General features: G+C 29.9%; 3 protein-coding genes across 5 annotated transcripts in view; 1 reads left to right on the forward strand and 2 right to left on the reverse strand.

The window, feature by feature from the left end:
• Positions 1-1,178: 1,178 nt before the first annotated feature.
• Positions 1,179-14,076, reverse strand: LOC130664669 (receptor-type tyrosine-protein phosphatase N2). 2 transcript variants are annotated; one of them, XM_057464691.1, is made up of 14 exons: positions 13,710-14,076; positions 12,995-13,101; positions 10,587-10,640; positions 10,073-10,350; positions 9,015-9,810; positions 8,803-8,952; positions 8,696-8,727; positions 8,456-8,629; positions 8,255-8,381; positions 8,129-8,196; positions 7,682-8,059; positions 7,376-7,597; positions 5,178-5,596; positions 1,179-4,187 (listed from the first exon to the last, which is right to left on the reverse strand). In XM_057464691.1, the coding sequence occupies exons 2-14, from the start codon at positions 13,089-13,091 to the stop codon at positions 3,899-3,901; spliced, it is 3,084 nt and encodes a 1,027-aa protein (XP_057320674.1). In that variant the 5' UTR covers positions 13,092-13,101; positions 13,710-14,076; the 3' UTR covers positions 1,179-3,898. The 2 variants fall into 2 exon arrangements, with proteins under 2 accessions (XP_057320674.1, XP_057320673.1); XM_057464690.1 differs by lacking the exon at positions 13,710-14,076 and adding an exon at positions 13,332-13,357.
• A 1,133-nt stretch (positions 14,077-15,209) lies between these two features.
• Positions 15,210-17,612, forward strand: LOC130665219 (60S ribosomal protein L27). Of its 2 annotated transcripts, none has more exons than XM_057465525.1 (4): positions 15,210-15,329; positions 15,873-16,100; positions 17,283-17,419; positions 17,505-17,612. In XM_057465525.1, exons 2-4 carry the CDS (start codon positions 15,882-15,884, stop codon positions 17,551-17,553), a joined length of 405 nt encoding a protein of 134 aa, XP_057321508.1. In that variant the 5' UTR covers positions 15,210-15,329; positions 15,873-15,881; the 3' UTR covers positions 17,554-17,612. The 2 variants fall into 2 exon arrangements, with proteins under 2 accessions (XP_057321508.1, XP_057321509.1); XM_057465526.1 differs by lacking the exon at positions 15,210-15,329 and adding an exon at positions 15,391-15,412.
• LOC130665217 (dynactin subunit 2) overlaps positions 17,611-20,100 on the reverse strand; it is a 49,056-nt gene continuing 46,566 nt past the window's right edge. The window contains exons 2-8 of the mRNA XM_057465521.1: positions 19,665-19,702; positions 19,522-19,593; positions 19,304-19,443; positions 18,868-18,979; positions 18,635-18,789; positions 18,030-18,550; positions 17,611-17,962 (exon numbers count right to left, since the gene is read on the reverse strand). Coding sequence (XP_057321504.1) covers positions 17,784-17,962; positions 18,030-18,550; positions 18,635-18,789; positions 18,868-18,979; positions 19,304-19,443; positions 19,522-19,593; positions 19,665-19,700 — 1,215 coding nt within the window. The 5' untranslated portion in view covers positions 19,701-19,702 and the 3' untranslated portion in view covers positions 17,611-17,783. The remainder of the gene's footprint in view (positions 17,963-18,029; positions 18,551-18,634; positions 18,790-18,867; positions 18,980-19,303; positions 19,444-19,521; positions 19,594-19,664; positions 19,703-20,100) is intronic.

The raw sequence follows: 20,100 nt of genomic DNA on the forward strand, positions 1-20,100 counted from the left end.
ATTACTAAGCAGCTAAATAAATAATTATTTAATTAACTTATAACTTTGTTATTTTTTCTTTTTTTTTTTAAATATCTTCATTAGGGTGGGTTGAAAAAAAACTTTTTTTTGTTTTTCTTAGCATGGGTAGAATTTGTACCTTATAAAAAAAAAATTTTTTCAAGAAAAAAAAAATTTTTTACTCAACTTTTTGAGGTGGCCCACTCGTTTTTAAAATAAATAATTGATCAAACGGGGTAGTCCCAACGAAAAAAATTACATGGTGTTCTAGAATCTGTAGGGTGTCCCCTTGAAAGCTAATTGAAAGTCAGAAGTTGAAAAAAATTTTTTCCTATTATTTTTTTGTAATTTAAGTAAAAAATCCAAAAATGAAAAGCATTTTCTTTTGAATTAAAATTAAAGTGAAGTAAAAAAAAATCACATTCGAAAATTATTACACAGAAAAAAAGAATTTCTTTACGCAAAAAATATTTACTTCTCCCAAGAAAATTTTTACTTGCCCTAAGAAATTTTTCACTTTATAAATTGAAAACAAAAATTTTCTTGAGCCGAGAAGAAATTTCTTGCGCTAAGAAAGTTTTTCTAGTCCCAAGAATATTTTTGTTTTTATTACATAATGGAAAATTTTTCTTGTGCCAAGAAATCCTTTGTTTCTGTGTAGATGTTTTCCACGATTTTGGACAAAAAAAAAATTTTGTTCGTTGGAACTACTCCGTTTAATCAATTATTTATTTAAAAAACGAGTGGGCCACCTCAAAATGTTGAGTAAAAAATTGTTTTTTTCTTGAAAAAATTTTTTTTTTTATAAGGTACAAATTCTACCCCCATGCTAAGAAAAACAAAAAAAAAGTTTTTTTCAACCCACCCTAATCTTCATAATCGCAACGAAAAAACGAAAGTAATGAGAACTAGATCTACAATCACCTGCGTTTCGGACATAGATTGATTTATATTTTTCACAACATATATTAGTATATATATATATATATATTCTCCATTAACATGGTATAGACTTATGTGTATACATAATAATTATATATAATAATATATTTATATAATTTTTTTCTTTCATGTTACATAGGTACGTTTTTTCCTCGTCTTACACAAAAATATAGAATCTATAGTAAGATAATTTTATAGTCGATGCCAAAAGAATTAACTCTAAATAATTCAACTAATTTTTATTTATCAATTATCTTTACCCGCCATTTTTTTTCTTTACTTTTCTTCTGTTTCTTTTGGCAAATATTTTAGCAAGCAAAGTTTATTGAGGTATATATTAGTGATATATCATCGCTGAATAGCATCCCGTAATAGTTTCGCAATTATTTGATATATATCTTCATTTTTTTTTTTTTTTTCTTTTAATACAAAGTCTCTTCTAAGGGAAGCAGCAGTTGCCTGCATTTTTTTGCTGAATATATCGAATGCCTACAATATTTTTTCGTACATTTTGAATGCTTACTGCTCAGTTGCCTACTAAAATTTTTTTTCTACAGTTCCATTGCTTACATAAATAAAAAATATATGATTTAATTGCAGACTTCTATTCCCTACTAAAAAATATTTCATGATGTCCAGTTGATTACTATTTAATTGTGTACCCGAATCAAAGAAATATCTAATTAATGTAGACAAGTTCTGATTTTGCTGAGAAAATCAAGTACTTGGTGGTGAAAAAGATCAGAATTATGGTCGTCCAGAATAGTGACTGGAACTTGACAGATTCTATAAGAAATTAGTGACCTAAGTACTAGATTTTCTCAGCATAATCAAGAACTTATCACCCTATGAGACAAATCCATATGAGAATCCAGCCTAGATTCTTATGTGGATTCCCACATGCCGTTTTCGGATGGATTCCCATATAATTTGCTATAGGAATCCAGCATATACTGAAACTACTAATAGTGTTCCCTTCAGTTAGCATACAATTCCCATCCTCCCACCATTAAATAGTGAACGAACTCTCAGTAGTCCGACTATAGATTCATATACGCGTATCAATAGACGTTAAAAAAAAATTACTTATATAGACACCCTGATTCTTATATTAATTCCCCATAAAGAAATTCATATATCCAAGTTTCTATATGGGAATCCAGGTACCCACACCCTGATTAAAAAGTGAATTGAAAAGTATTGAAAATTATTTCAATTCTTTTCAATCCCTCGGCGGTTTTGGAAAGTATTGAATGGAATTGAAATTTCGATCGTTTGAATACTTTCCAATTCCAAAGTGGAATTCGAAAGTATTGAAAAGAATTGAGAATTGAGAAGGATTCAGAAAGATTCAAAAATTTCAATTCATTTCAATCTTTTTCAATCCCACACTTGATCCGAAATGTCGGATTATTTAGGTATTGAGAAGGATTCAGAAAGATTAAAAATATCAATTCATTTCAATCTTTTTCAATTCCTCGGAAGTTCAGAAATTCTTTTATTATTTTGGGATTGAAAAGTATTCATTTTATGTCAAAATGAAAACCTTATAGAAAGTATTCGAAAGGATTCATTTCTCATCTTTTTCAATACTTTTCAATTCACTTTTTTAATCAGGGCAGTTTCCTAGATGGATTCCAATGGGTTTCCATGCAATCCCACATGGATTTTTTTGATAAGATCGACATTAATTAAATATTTCTTTGATTTGAGTTCACAGTTAAGTAGTAATCGATTGAATATCATAAAATATTTTTAAGTAAAAAATATAACAGTGCAATATAATCTTTGTACGTAATTTAAATGATATATTTAATATTTATGTAGGCAATAGAACCGTAGAAAATAAATTTCAGTAGGCAACTGAGCAGTAAGAAATTGAGCAGTAAGCATTTATAATATACAAAAAAAATATTGTAGGCATTTTACACACTCAGCAAAAACAATCTGAGCAACCGATGTCTCCTCTCATCTTTCCGACAGGAATTGCTAATTTAATGGAAGACGAGGAGCAGCTGGAGCACGTGATTTCTTTAATTTAAATAAATATATAAATGTATATGTATGTATATATTTATATGGATATATTTATATAGTTTTTAAGTCTTTATATATTTAATGGGAGTCTTTGAATATTTAATTTAATTTGAACGTGCCCCCTTACACTCCGCATCTAAACGAGTTACAAATAATTTATCCACTTAATAAATTAAACTATGGATAAATTATCTTTTAAAATTAACGATAAATAATTATAATATTGTGCTTAGTACAATAATAAACAACAGCTAATTATTTATCATGCAATGTCTCTGTCAATTTTAATTTATAAAAGCCCAATTCAATCGCTCGACGAGGAAACTTTTATAGAAAAGTGATCGCATTCAAATTTATTATCATTATCATTATTGTTATCATATTTTTTTTTTATTCATTCAAAAGCTATTTTTTTTTTTTAGATATAAATTCATCATCGTAGAAGAGTTTTATGATAGCCAGAGATATATTTTATTTACCCACAAATTATTGTTATTAATTTCAACCCAGTGGAATAAATTTTTCATTTTTTGAAGAATTACAAAAGACGGTTACGTATTTTCTTTTTTTTTGTTTGTTCAAATAGGCCGTGTATAAAGATTAGAAACTTGGACTTTGTTTCTTTAATATATAAAACATAATTTTTTTTTTGTAAGAGTATTAAAATTGACTTTTAAGATTAAAAAAGGACATAGATTAATGTCGTGAGCTAAAAAAAATTAATTCTCCTCACAAAAAGTATTAAATGATAATATTTAATAAAAATAACTGATTAATAATTAATCTGATGGTTGTCATTATCAATCATCTTCTTGTCAGCATTTCTTCAGTAGTCGATAAGCCAAAATAGTCTGATTATTTGATTTGTTACTACATAAATTATTATTTTGTCATATATATTTGTTTAAAATATTATTTTTCATTGCCCAGATGTGGTAGTTGAAGTGCCAGTTGTCGGTGGTGGAGAATTATTTGTTTTGTCAGTCGATTTGTCTGTTTGAACTGGTAATGCTTTTAATATTGCATGAACTTCTTCAGCAACAGCAACAAGAACAAATTCAAATTGTTGTTTTGTTGCTACCATTCCTGGTCTTTGGTCTCTGATATGCTCGAGTGCTGCGGCTATGTCTATTTCCTTGGTACCTTTTGCCATACGGTTAAGTACCATGTCGATGAGACAATAAGTACCCGTTCGTCCTGCCCCGTCACTATAAAATTCATTATTTATCATTGGAAAATAAATATAACAACCCTGATTAAACAACTGAATTCGATCGACTTAATCAGAATTAAATTTTTAATTCTATTTAATTCAGATAAATTCTGTTAATTCGGTATCTAACTTAAAAATGAATTCTGTCTAATTCGACAGTAAAACCAGAATTTTTCCAAATTAAAACGAATTTAAATAATTCTATTCGGTTTAATTCTGATTAATTCGAAAATAATTCTCTAATTTCTGGTTCTGAATCCGAATTAAACTGAATTTGAAATTTTTAAATCGATTTTATTCTGTTTAATTCAAATTCAAATTTTCAATTCGGTTGAATTCTGTTTTGCAGAATTCGGCAGAATTAATCAGAATTAAATTTTTAATTCTATTTAATTCAGATAAATTCTGTTAATTCGGTATCTAACTTAAAAATGAATTCTGTCTAATTCGACAGTAAAACCAGAATTTGTCCAAATTAAAACGAATTTAAATAATTCTATTCGGTTTAATTCTGATTAATTCGAAAATAATTCTCCAATTTCTGGTTCTGAATCCGAATTGAACTGAATTAAAACGAATTTGAAATTTTTAAATCGCTTTTATTCTGTTTAATTCAAATTCAAATTTTCAATTCAGTTGTTTAATCAGAGAATATGTTGTGTGGCAGAGAATTAAAATTGACCAAGCAAGAGAGTGAACCTCGGGTATTTTCAGTTTTTACTCCCACTTTGAGTATTTTATGGACTAAATATCCTCCCACTTTTCCCTGCGCACGCGCAGATTGTAAATAATCAGTAGTGGGGGGACTCCGAAGTTCATTCTCTTTCTGGAACAAGTTCACGCAAGACGATTTCGAATTCCAGGCTAGTGCTGCCACTACACAGTTTAAATTCGTCTTTTTATTCTGTACCACACGCCATATTTGCGGTAATTTTTCGCGCATTAAATTTAAACTGATAATTGCAATGAGGATTAAATAATTTACCTGCAGTGGACAACAATTGGACATGATCTGCCGCGATAAGATTTGTTGACTTTTCTACGGAATTCTAAAAGTGATTTAGTTGATTGTGGGATTCCATTTTCGGGCCACGAAAGGAAGTGGAATTGTGTTACGGTACGAGTTTCTCCTGTACGCAAATTTTTCAGGTAAAATGAACGCACTAAATAATCATCGCACCAAATATGCTCGGAGACAAGATGAACTTCGTAGATATGGTAAAGCTCTGAGCCTTCTTCTGGCCAATATCTATGGCACATGGCACGGCCTTCTTCAGTTAAGCGGGTTAACATAACGATCACAACACTTCCTTGCTCCCAAACTAATTGCCAGAAATCCGCTGATGTCTGTGGCAATGGTCCTTGAGTTGCGATGTAAGCCGGGTTGCGCGGATCATGATCAGTCTGTTGGTTAAATTTTTATTTTCAGTCCGTTTTCTTATCGTTAATATCAAAATATATGTATATTTATATATTTTTAAAGCTTAATTTATGTTGTGCTAAGCAAAGTGTATGGATCTCGTATAAAATACTAAACTCCAAGCAATTAAATGTATTGCGTAATTACTCTAAGTACTTTTTGATAATTTAAGGAACAAATTGCTGGTTGCTATTTAGGACATTATTATTTATTTAAGTGTTTGCCGTAGCGATTAAATGCGTGTTTTACTCTATACTTCAATTGACTTACCGGCGTCTATTCATTTAGCGGCATCCAGAAAAATAATTAATATCGTACGTATTTTTTTTATATGATTTTTTTATCTAGTTTTGAACTTCCCGCTCGATAAATAAAATACAACTAAAATTAATTTTATTTTATGGAAAAGTTTCCAGTTTATTTTGATATTAATTGCGTATGCAAGGAAAAGTTTTCAGATTGCGAAAACTAAATTATAATATTCGAGCGGAAAGTTATCAGACTGAGCTGCATTAACTTTTAATCATCCGAATTAACTTTTGATATTTAAATATACAACCGCATTGTGTTAACTTTTTTTAATTGAGTTAATTTAATTTTGTTGTAAATAATAGAGATCCAATTAGTGAATTTTTAATTTTAAATACAAGTAATTTTTCTTCATAAAATTAAATCAAGACAAATTTTTTTTAATTACTCTTCCAAGTCATTGAAAAAAAAATTTCAACTTTAATTTCGTATATTAAAATTTTTTCCAATGTAATTAATTAAGACTAATAATTAAAAATTTTTATTGAAATTTTTTTTCTTGGACTTTCCTAGATTTTTTGTTAAAAAAAAAGTCTATGGTAAATAATAATTATTATAAATAGAAATTGAAAACCCTGATTAAACAACTGAATTCAACCGAATTAAAAATTTTAATTCTGTGATATTCTGTCGAATTCTGCAAAACAGAATTCAACTGAATTGAAAATTCGAATTTGAATTAAACAGAAAAAAACCGATTTAAAAATTTCAAATTCTTTTTAATTCAGTTTAATTCGGATTCAGAACCAAAAATTGGAGAATTATTTTCGAATTAATCAGAATTAAACCGAATATAATTATTTCAATTCGTTTTAATTCGTACAAATTCTGGTTTTCCTGCCGAATTAAACAGAATTCATTTTTAAGTTGGGTACCGAATTAACAGAATTTATCTGAATTAAATAGAATTAAAAATTTTAATTCTGTTATATTCTGTCGAATTCTGCAAAACAGAATTCAACTGAATTGAAAATTTGAATTTGAATTGAACAGAATAAAACCGATTCAAAAATTTCAAATTCGTTTTAGTTCAGTTTAATTCGGATTCAGAACCAGAAATTGTAGAATTATTTTCGAATTAATCAGAATTAAACCGAATAGAATTATTTAAATTCGTTTTAATTTGGACAAATTCTGGTTTTCCTGCCGAATTAGACAGAATTCATTTTTAAGTTAGGTACCGAATTAACAGAATTTATCTGAATTAAATAGAATTAAAAATTTAATTCGATCGAATTCAGTTGTTTAATCAGGGGAAAAAATTTGTCTTTCATTTCGCTCAAATGCACAATCTTTTGACTTGATATACGTTTGAATTCAATAAAAAATACATAGAAAAAAAATATTTCTTGGCACAAGAAAATTTTTATGTTCAATTCCTAATGCAAAAAATTTCTCGGGAAGAATAAAAATTTTTTGTGCCACGAAATCCTTCTTTTCCGGCAATAACTTACGATAGTTGATGCATTGATATAATCAGAGTTGCTGATATTAGTGAGATCATTAAGGACAACTCGTGAGTGATCATAAGGATGTACTGAGCAAGGACGATTACGATTAGCATTGGCTTTGTTAGCAGCAATTGCTGTTGAAGATGGATCAGGTTGATAAGCGCAAATAGCTTCCCACTCTTTGTCCAACCTGTCTTTGTTTTTCAAGTGATCTTCCATGTATGACTGAAATAGATATACAAATTTATATCAACTACTATAAGACAAATGAATATTAATACTTAATAAATTAAAAATAAAAAACAATACCAGGACCATGTGTCCAGTAGATATGTCCATATTTGAAAGTGCGGCAGCTTCTTCACCTCCCCAAGAAGAAGTACTCGAGCGATTTGATTCGCTCTCTTTCGACAATTTAGCAACGCGCGGGACTTCAACTTTTTCAGACGGCTGCTTAGCGTGCATTCGTGCGCGACACAATTCTTGATAATCATTCGAAGCTTCGGGATCTGGAGTCGCGAGTCCTGCTAATTTGGCTCTTGTTTTAGCGTGACGGCGTGCTATTATCAAAGTTATTATTGCCGCTGCAGCAGCTGCTGTAACTCCCGCTATTACTAATCCGGCAAAGAACATTGAACTCATTGAATATTCAACGTTTGTTACTTCCAGCATTGGCGGGAGTTTTATCTGAAATTGAATTAATAAAACTTAGAGTCTTTTTTCAAAAAATTACAATAATAATTAAATTTATTTTACCTTATCACCGATTCCCGCTTTGATTATATTTACATTCATTGTTTCTCGCAATTTCCCTCTGATATTGTCTTCAAAATATATTCAAGATTAATAATTTGTTTACAATTTTATTCCTTGAAGACTTACCAAGTTGCGATACCACTTCCATAGGATTCATGTTGCGGGAATTTTTGAATACTTTGAAAGTAACCTCAGCTCTTCCGACTCTGGGATTTGAGAAAGCTCCGGAATTTAATCCCAGTAATTCTTCAATCTAAAAAATTTAAATAAATTTACCGCGAAAAGTGAGGAGTGAAAATTTAAAATTAAAAAGTATTCAAGTGCCACCTTGTCAACAATTTCCTTTCCTTCTGCCCACTTGTGAAACTCTTCTTTGAATTGAATGTAAACGTGATCCATGTCGACGTTGTCATATTTTGCAGGATCTTTCTCTAAAGACAATCTGGTGATGTCTTTCCCAGCGATTAATTCTTTTTTTACTAACGGCGCTCTCAGGACTTCCTGTCATGTCGCAAAAAATTTTTTTCAGTTATTTAAATAAGTAAAAATAATTATTTATTTAATTACCTCATTGTCCGCTAGTTCGTCGTCTTCAATTGCTTTGGGAGAAATCAAAAATTAATTTTATAATTTTTATACTTAAAAAAATTAATAGTTTTTTAAAAAAAACTTACATGAAGTAGTTTGTGTTTTGAAAGCGTAATTATTTGTTGAAAAATATGGCCCAGGTTTTTTAACATCGAGTCTTTCTGGTCTCTTGAAACCCGAAAGTTCTCTGTTCCAAATTAATGACGGAAGATCATCAATATTTATATTATCCGGTTCTAAAAATAAATGAAAAATTTTAGTCTATGATACAAACTCAAGTATGATAAATAAAAATAACCTTTTTCATAAATATTTCGAAAATTTAGTGGTTTAATGAAACCTCCTTCAAAGTAAATTCCGCTATTGAGTCCTTCTGGCGTTTCATTATTTTTTAACAATTTTCCATTGTCTTCATTTAATGTTTCTTCGATTTCCTCATTTTCTTTCTCATCTTCTTCTACTTCTTCTTTGTCATCTGTACTTTCTTCGACTCTAAGTCCATCCCATGCCCTGTCATTTTTGAGAAATTCCATCCGCGCAAGATCTTTAAGCGTCGACTTATCAACTCTTTCTTTATTAGATTTTCTCAGTGAGCTGGTGTCGAACCAAGAGTCATTTTTATCTTCATCATCATCTGCATCTGCATATTTATCTTTAGAGTCTTTCAAATACTCCAAGTAGTCGTCAACTTCGGCGCCCAAACTACGAGGAATTTCATCGCGGGGCTGACGTCGTGATCGAAATATCGTCGTATCTTTGGCTGCGTTAACTTTTCGCTGACGTTCCAACTCATCTAACTTTCGAGAAATTTCATAAAGCTCTTCATCATCGTACTTGTTTATTTGGTTTAACTCGTCGGGCTCAAAGATTAATTCCTCATTGTTGTTATTATTGTTTTCAAAGTTTAAAGTTGGATGACGTTCGGGCTGTTCTTCTATTACCAAGTAAGGATCATATGGGTAGTCTTGGATGTTTTGCGAAGAATGTTCCTCGAGTTCTGATAATACAGGAGGATAATATTTCTCATTTGCAAAGTCTCCGTAACCATGACCTCGAGTCGGCATGAAATTAACGACAGCCAGCGGTAAAATATCCTAAAAATTTCAAATTTATAAATATTTTTTTTTTATTTATAAGGAGACGAGACCAATAGCGGGACGATCATTATTTTTTTGAAATTTTATTTTTTTCCCGCCATCACTAATTTTTTAAAAACTCATATTTTTACGAATATCAAAATTTGTTGAATTTAATGTCACGATTTTTAAATTAAATTTTTTACTCAAACTAAAAATTTCTATGGCTGTCACGCTATTGGTCGCGTTACCGTACTTAAAATTTTAAAATCAATCTCACATCAGTTTCAGATTCATCAACTAAATCAACTAGTGGTTTTTCTGTAAAATTTTTCAACTTTCTACATATTTTACTGTCATGTTTCATCTCATTGCGGATGCTGTACAATGCATTTTGCATCACACACTGAGTGTACGGATGAGACCACTCATATTTATCAGCAACAAGTTTTTCCAATTGTTTGCGCAATAGTTCCAATTGTCTTGGATCTAAATCATATTGATATACATCTTCATCACTGACGTCTACAGATGGAATACATCTACCGAATGCAGCATCTAAAATTTTATTTTTATTTTTAATTCAGCAAAAAAAAAAAAAAAAAAATGCTGTCAACTCCGGACCCGAAACTTAAAAAATTGCAGCCTACTGTAATTATATAAATAAAATAAATAATTATCTCTAATTAATTTGACAGTTTTGGGTTCGGAGTGAAAATTCTACTGCGCAAAAATAATTTTTTAATTTATAAAATAAAATAGTATTTTAGTATATATATAAATATATATTTTACCATCAAAACAAGATTCTTCAGCAGATGCGCAGACATTTCGGTCGAATAAACAGCCTGAACAAAAATAACAATTTTGTTATTTATTTAATTGCTCAGAAAAATTTGAAAGCTAATAAAATTTGAAAGTATTTTTCAATAGTTCATACAGTACGTAAATAATATGGTAGCTTTGTAATATAATAAGTAGAGTGTAAAGTTTAAAAGTTTATTACAATACTATTTTTATTTATACGATCGTTATTTGATCTCATTTATTTTATAGACAAATGCCATGTACGCTATATGTCATATTTAATTGTTTGTTTTTTTTTTTTTTTTTTATTCTTTGACTATTAATGTTTATATTTATTGTAAGTTCTCTATTTCACTTGAATTACTTTTATCAATCCACTTGGCTACATATTGTCATATCGACTCGCGTGTATCAGCAAGAGGGTCGCGTGATTGGAAAAATACATTATGTATACATATATATATATACATCTTGAGAATATTAAACAAAGATGAAATATTTAAAACCTTTTTCACGGTCATATATTTAATAATAATAATAATAATTTTTATACACTAAAAATATGATAAAAATATTTATATATTCTACAAAAAAACGGGTGTTATTTATAATTACTAATTATTTCTTAATATCATTAAGAAATTTTTAATAAAATATATTATTTTTTTACATGGAAACAAAGCAGGGAAAATTACAGTTTTTAGTGAAAAAAAGGGATACGTATAAAAAATTTCAAGTATTATAATTTGCACTGTAATAATTAAGACTATGTCGTGTAATAAATTAATTACAATTACACTGTAAAAAATGAGCGGAGTGAACCCGGAGTAAATGCAGAGCGAATGGTTCTTTATTTATTCAATGGGGAGTTTTATTTGAAATTTAAAATCCGGTTCGGAGTGAATTCACTCCTACACTGTAAAAAATCACTGGGGTAAGTCCAAGCGGTGTAGGTGTTAAAATTATCGGTGTTATATTTACCCCCGAAAGTGGTGCGAAAATAACGCCGCTACCGGTGTAAATATTCTGTACCGGTGTTAAAATAACGCCGCCGCCGGTGTAGATATTCTTTACCGGTGTTAAAATATTTTATTTTGTGAATATTTTTACTTACTCGATCACTATATCGCAGTTTATCCTGCTTTTACACCGGTATTACTCCGCTTTTACACCGATATTATTCCGATTTTACACCGGTTACCCTGATTTAACACCGGTATTTTTAACACCGGTGTATTACTCCTCCTACACCGGTGTAATTTTATTTTTACACCGGGCGGAGTTAAATTGAGTCCATTTTTAACACCGCTCTTTTTACAGTGTAATCGTTAAAGTTAATACTCCAAGCAGACGCAATTTACCCCGCTTTTACACCTGTTACCCTGCTTTTACACCGGTATCACTACGCTTTTACTCCGGTTTTACTCCACTTTTACACCGGTTTGACTCCGTTTTAACCCCGGTATTTTTAACACCGGTGTAATTTTATTTTTACACCGGGCGGAGTTAAAACGAGTCCATTTTTAACACCACTCTTTTTACAGTGTAAAAGGTGTTTATTTTAATATTGAAACTCCCAATTCGAGTGATCGAAGATTGAAATAAAATCCAGATCACTCTGAAATCACTCCATATGCGGAGCGATTTTTTCTCAAACTCCAGAAATCCGTAACGGAGTGAATTCGGATTCAAATAAAATCCGAAATCCGTAACGGAGTGAATCCGGATTCAAATAAAATCCGTAATCACTCCGAATTAATTCCCATTTTTTTACAGTGTATAGATATCATACTTTGCAGTTTCTAATGGATTTTTAATTAAACGAAACTTTATAATGAACAAAACGCAATTACCTACTGGAAAAAGTCTTACATGAAACTAATAATTACTAGGTCTCATAAATGTAATTTTCCATTTCGAATCAGGACTGATATTTGAAACTGTAATTTTTCTACCATTATTTTTTCCGTGTAAATTTTCTTTGTTACTTTAATTATAATTTATTTTCAGTGGTAATGTTGATGATGACGTTAATGATTAGAAAGATTAATTATAAAAAAAAAGAAAGTTAATGATGTTATTCATGTTGATAAAATAAAAACATAATACATTTTTATTAATAATATGAATTCCTATTTTCATAATAAAGGAATATCATTTATGCGTGGGAAGTTGAGCTCAATAATGTCAAACGGGCGGTGGATTATTCCTTCTCTGTTATTCATATAACATCTCTGTTTAATGTTGACGTAAGCCAGCTCTGAGCTATTGTTATATATCCGAATATTTCAGTATACATATTAAATTTTCAAATATAATTCTTGTTAAAATATTAAAACAAAATCAATAATAAATAAAAATAAATGAAATATAAACAGAAATAAATTGCACTTACCAATTTCGCCATCGCTATGGACCACCTGCTTGTTTATAAAAATAAACACCAGCAATAAAAGGCTACTGCCCCCTTTCCACCACTTTTTGCGACCCATTAATACTTTTCTGTAAATTTTTAATTACTAATTAAATTACTGTAAATAAACACCAGAAATTCAAATTTAAATTTCCCCCAAATTTTAAAATTTCAAATAAACACAATTTTTTTTTTTAAATTTAATATTTAAAAAAATAAAATACTTAATTAAAAATAATTAACTATTAAGTCTGGTTAATTTAAATAAAGACAACTGTTAAAAAACTTCGTGCGTCAGTAAAATCAATATTTTCCTCACAACGTTTTCATCGCACACTCCTGGATCACGACCTGCGAATATCTACACACAAATAAATTTAAAAAACAGATGCTATTAAATAATAAACACTCACTACTTGCTAATAATTTAAATAACAAATGTTTGCTAATCAAATTCAAAATACAAATAATATAATAATATAAATTATATCAGTGTCGCGTAGCAGGAAGTTGACGCCGGTTGGCTGAAGCATCAGGTTGTCACACATTTACTTATCACTCATAAATAATAATAATAATCACTTTAACACTGGTAAAAAATTACATTCAATTTTACAAATTTCATATTTTAAATATATACACAATTTATATTTATTTTAAAAAATACGGATAAAATAAAAAATAAATGGATTCTTACCTGTCTCTCCCTAATGTCGCATAATATCCTTTGGGTCTTTATTATTTTTTTACGTCAGTATATATTTATAAAGGTCCAGTTTGTCGATGAAAATGATTATTTTAATTGTAACTGTTGTTATTATTGTTTATTTCATTATTAAAAGTTAAAATTAAACGATGGGCGCGCGAGCGGTTTAATGGCGATCGCAATAAAAATTTAAGTAGCGTATGGCTCGCGAATAAAACAGCCACTGAATTTGATGTAAAACCGAGTGATAGCAGTGGAGATGTTGATAAAATATGAGACAACCTTACAGACTAAGAGTGCGAGGTGTGCGATAGATTTCGAATCGATTTTACCGCGACTTTGCACAAGCTCCGACAGCCAACTGGGTGGTAAATATACAAGTAATAACAGGAGGAGAATAATGTGGACGTAGTTGTGACTGGGCGGATAGGAGAGGGTGAATGAGAGCTTACTGTCGGTGGTAAGGGAGAACAAGAGGGTGTGAGGGTCAAATGACACCTACGCTTTGCCCTATGCGCATTACAGCTCCAAATAAAAATATATGAGTTAAGTAATACAAGATACTGACAAAAGATTTTTTTTATCCCTCTTATCTATTGTTCTTAGGCTTCAATCAAAATAACGAAGTGAAAGGTCACAGATTATGATTTTTTTAGGAGTCAAGGTCCACTTTTTTGGAGAACGGAGTAAAAAAAATTTTTGAATTTTATTTAATTGTGGAGGTGAGTTGGGAGTTGGGTGGAAGTTTATTGTAATTTATAATAATGAAAATTTTTTGATTAGGTCGCAAGGATAACGGTATCGATTGTGAAGAGGGTGGAGACACTTGTTGCTGCGCACACGCATACTTTAATTATTTTATTTTGAGAAATTGTAAAGAATGGGAGAGGAAGAATTCACTTTACGAGGACTAGTTTTTTTAAAAATCAGTCTGCATATGGAGTAAATCAGGATTGTTTTTTTTTTTAGAGAAGATTTCGGAGTAAAGGGAATTTTATTCAAAGCCGCATTCGCTTGATGTGGAATTTTTATGTAAAATAAACTCTTGGAGTCAAGGTGAAAATTTTCTGGGGATGATGAATGAAAAATCTCGCATACTCTGAATTAAATCCGCGTTTATTACGCAAATTTTTTACAGGCTGATGTAAATTTATATTAATTAACTACTGGACATTTTGCGTCGCAAATTTTTATTATTATGAGTATAATTAATTATAAAATATGTAAATTTTTTGGATCTTAAGATAATTAATTAATTAGAATAAAAAAAATTATTTTTTTACTGGCTACAAAATTTTATTTTAATTAATAAAAATTAATATTTAATTAAGAAAAGTACAAAAGTAAAAATAATTATTTTTTGTAATTAAATGAAAAATATTTTAATTACAATTATAAATAAAAAATATGATAAATATTTGATTGGAGTAAAAAAAAGTATCAGGGAAAGGGAATCTGACAAAATAAAAATCAAAAATACCCGGTATTGAACCGGAAGTCTCTGAGGAAAGAGTTTGGCGCCATCTAGTTTTATTGATGACAACTAAATCTTAAACTTAAGAAAATTTGAGAGAGGTTAGATCTTTTTTTCCTGTACACGGTGGACATAAGGTGCGTTGTTTATCGTTTTACCGAAAGTAATCATTAAACATCTAATTATTTTGTGTTAATTATATAAAAATATTATTTAATATGTACGCTATTATTTTATTTTAATTTGATCTCCCTGTAATTTTTATATTTTTGTCCCTGCACTCGTGAAAAACCGCAAACTTTTTAAGTGACTTTTTGTCTGGTGTTCATGCTCCATTGTTGTTTATTATTTTATTTTTACCATAAAAATTACACTTTTTATTTAAAAATTCAAATTGACATCATAAACTTTTTTTAAAATCGCCGCTACACTTACTCAAAATTATTTAAATTATTTGTACTCGAAATTTTTTCTGACAATTCTAGGTTATTTTTCATATTTTTATTTACTGATATCTTTGATTATTTATTTCTCATATTTAATAATCAGTGAATTGAAATCAAAATTTATTGTGGCGGTTTTTATAAATATTTAAATTTTTGAATTTTTTTATGTCAGCTGTTGATTGTTCATTGATATTTTAATGGTAAAAGTCTAATGTTGATTTTATTTATTTACAGATTGCCAAGATGGTGAAAATTATGAAATCCGGTAAAGTCGTGCTGGTCCTCAGTGGCCGGTACGCTGGCCGCAAGGCCATTGTCGTCAAAAATTACGATGATGGTACAGCTGAGAAGCCGTACGGACATGCATTGATTGCAGGAATTGACCGTTACCCCAGAAAAGTCCATAAGCGTATGGGCAAAGGAAAAATCCACAAGAGATCCAAGATAAAGCCTTTCGTCCGCGTAAGTATTATTATTTTTAATGATCCTCAAGTCAGTAATTAAACATTGCACCTGTCAGTTGGCAATTTTTTTAAATTTTAAATAAATGAAAATTTGGAGCCAGTTTTTCAAACCGGGTTTAAATTAGTATCGCTGGTATATATTAATATATAGAGATATGGTAAGAGACCCAGTACTCGACCAGGGAACTAGTGTCTGATCACTCCATGTATTTGTTTAGATATATTTAGTAAAATTTGGTCAATATAAATATACAAATACATGAAGTGATTGGGTACTAGTTCCCTGATTGGGTACTAGGTCTTTTACTTTACCAGCAATAACTGAGGGCCAGTTTTTCAACCCGGGTTCAAATTATTCTTGCTGGTATATCTATAGATCATTAATGTCCACCCGGTTTGAAAAATTGGCCTTAAGTTGAATAAAAATTAAAAAACGCATATTTAAATAATTAAAAAATCAGTACGCGCATTTTATTCAATTTCATTCATGATCCTGAAGTTAGCAGACAGTTAAAAATTTTTGAACAACTTAATTTAAAAAAAAAATAAAAATAAAAATATGCACATGTAGAAAATTTAAGAAACTATAGGTGCAATTTTTTCAAATACTTTTATTTTAATAATTTATTGTTTAAAAAAAATCCAAAAAATTATTGGACGTCGGCTAACTTCAGTATCATTTTCATTCTTATAATTAATTGATTTATTCAAAATTTATATACTGTCTCATATCATCCTGAAGTTAGCAGATAGTTAAAAATTTTCGAATTTTTTTTTTTCAATCGTTGAATTCTAAAAAAATATCAAAATAAAAATATGCATATCTAGAAAATTAAAAAAACTATAGGTGCAATTTTTTCAAATATTTTTTTGTCCAAAAAAAAATCAAAAAATTATTGGACGTCAGTCAACTTCAGTATCATCTCATATCTCTTACATTCACACTCAAGTCAGTTGACAATTAACAATTTTCGGATTTTATTTTTAATTACAAAATATGCACATGTAGAAAATTAAAAAAACTATCGTGCAATTTTTCAAAATATTTATTTTATAATTTATTCTTTTAAAAAAATTTAAAAATTAGATGTCGGTTCAGTTCAGTATCATACCCTCATTTATTTCCTTGTAGAAATTAATGTCAGCAATTACTCATAGAGACTAATTTGTAATTATTTAGGTTTTAAATTACAATCACTTGATGCCAACCCGATACACAGTGGATTTACCTCTTGACAAGGTTACGCCCAAGGATCTGAAGGACCCAGTAAAGAGGAAGAAGGTCAGATTTCAGACCCGCGTAAAATTCGAAGAAAGGTAAATATTTTTAAAATAATTATTCGAATTAAGGTTCAAATAATTTATTCTGCATAATTATTAACCAAAATAAATTTTGTTTCAGGTACAAGATGGGCAAGAACAAATGGTTCTTCCAAAAGTTAAGATTTTAAATTGGCTTCATTTACTATAAAAAATAAGAGGAATTCAATAAAAAAAACCGATAAAAATATATTTGAATTGTTTATTTATTAAATAATATCCATGTGCAACATATTCCAATATTTTTTTTTAAATACATAAGCGTGAACAATTTTAGATAAGATTAAGTATTTACACTAAATAGTAATAAGAAAAATTAGTCTGATAAAAAATTTTAATAGCAGTATTAATATTCAATTATTTATTTTTTTAATTTACTCAAACGTTCCTCTAGATGGGCGATATTTTTCCCTATCACTTCCATGTTGGTTGCGAAACTTTCTTGAATACCTTTCAGTACAGATTTATTGCTCTCCAGAGTGCCTGTAATTTGGGACTGAAGTTCTTCCAGTTGGGCCAGTGATTTACTGAACTCGGCAGCTAAAAAATTAATTAATTACAGAAATCGATCAGAACTTTACTTAAGACTGAACAGAATCTCCAGTACCTCGACGATGGATCGCATTCAGAGCGATCATTCTTTCGATGGTTTCCGGTAGAACTTGAGCAATGGGCTCAGTCTTCTGCATGATGTCGTACATTTCCGCTATTTTCTGGTCGCGTTCACTGTCTGCTGACAAGGCTGACTTTTTCTGGGCCACTGTGTCCAGTCTGTGGCTCAGAGTCGCTATTCTGCCTTCCATGGCTTCGACCTGGGTGCTGTCAAGCAGCGCAGATTTCGCAGCAAGTTGTTGCACGGCTTCAATGACTCCCTGTGACTTGAGATTCTGGGTAAATTTCGCTAGTTTATCATCACTAGTACCGACAACGCCTTCCAGTCGTGCCAATCGATGCTCCAGCTGAGCGACTCTCGCTGTCTCCTGCATCCTGGATCTTTCAGGCAAATAAACCATCTCGTACTTCAATGTCCCGGTCGGTGGCACCGAGTCCCCTTGACCTAGACCTTTCACCCCAGGCTTATCAACGGTTCCAACATTTTTAAACTGCTCTATTTGTAATTCCAGTTGTCTGCAAAGCAAATGATTTTATTTTAAAATTTTAAATGGCGGGATGGTAAAAATTGGATTCAAATTGTGGAAATTAAGTGATTACTTGAGTCTCGTTCCTTGAGGGTCAGTCAGAGTTGAAACTAAATCAGTTCCCAGACACTCATCGACTCTCAAAATACTTAATTGCTTTCCTATATCTTCAACTTGGACCAGAATATCAGCTGCGTTTTTAATTTCCTCTTCTTCTTTAGCATTTTCCTGTAATTAAATTTATTAATTTGTTTTTTTTTTTATTCTTACATCGATTTAATTTTTTAAAATATTTTATTTCAATACCTTGAGTTGGTTTACTTCATCATAAAGATCTTTTATCTCACATTGCAGTCGTTGATACTTTTGTATCGGTGTCTCTTGTTCTCCTTCACCAGGAAGTTCCCATACTCCAAATCTAAATTAAAAAAACATGATCCTAAAGTTAGCAGACAATTAAAAATTTTCGGATTTTTTTTTCAACAAATCAATTACAAAAAAATTAAAAATTAAAAATATGCACATGTAGAACATTTTAAAAACTACAGGTGCAATTTTTCAATTTTTTTTTTTTTATATTTTACCGACTAAAAGAAAATCAAAAAATTATTAGACGTCGGCTAACTTTAGTATCATAAAAAAAAAACACATAAATTCTGACAAAGTCTTGAATAAAATATAAAATTCCCGTTGATAAATTTTTTTATGTAACTCTAGGTGATGATAAATTATGAATTCTTACACTGCATTGTATCCAGTTCTTGGCTTACGTGAAATCCTATCAGAAAAATCTACACCTTTAGTGACAACTTGTTTTCCTTTAAATTTATTGAAAGCTTCACTGGCACTAATATGCAATTTTTCAATTGATTCTGTTTCGTCCTATGGAGCAAAAAAAAATTAAATTTTAAATAAAATAATTAAATTTAATAAACAAATAAATTAGTAATAAATTTTAACCTCATTCTCATTGGGATACTGCTCAGACTCAGGTAAATCTGTGGTCTCATAAACGTCTACTTGATTGTAGGCCTGTGAAATATTTAACATGACATAATTAACCGTAGTAATTATTTTTTAAATTATTAAATTATGATACTTACAATTCCTGGTAAATCGGCATACTTTGAATCAGCCATTGCTGGATTTTATTTGTAAAAATGGAATAATTGGTTTTTATTTACTGATTACTGAATAAAGTGACAGGTGTGAAAAATTGACAGCCCGAAAAGTAGAAACGTTTATATGGTTTATATTAATGTGTATTATGCATTAACATAAAAAAATCGATTAGTTAAAGAGTCGATTGTTGAATTTTTGTCAAGTCGATTACTGCTGATCGATTGTTCAAACGACTCAATTTGAAAATTGAGCGCGAAATTCAAAAATATGAACGCGCATAAGAACTTTAAAAATATTTAAACTTGAAATTAAAAAATCAGAAAAATAAAATAATTACTTTTTATTTGCGCGCACGTGCGTGTGTGTGTGTGTGTGTGTGTGTGTGTGTGTGTGTGTGTGCGTGCGCGCGTGTGTGTG

Source organism: Microplitis mediator, chromosome 3, assembly GCF_029852145.1.
Source record: "Microplitis mediator isolate UGA2020A chromosome 3, iyMicMedi2.1, whole genome shotgun sequence".
Classification (NCBI taxonomy): Eukaryota; Metazoa; Arthropoda; class Insecta; order Hymenoptera; family Braconidae; genus Microplitis; species Microplitis mediator.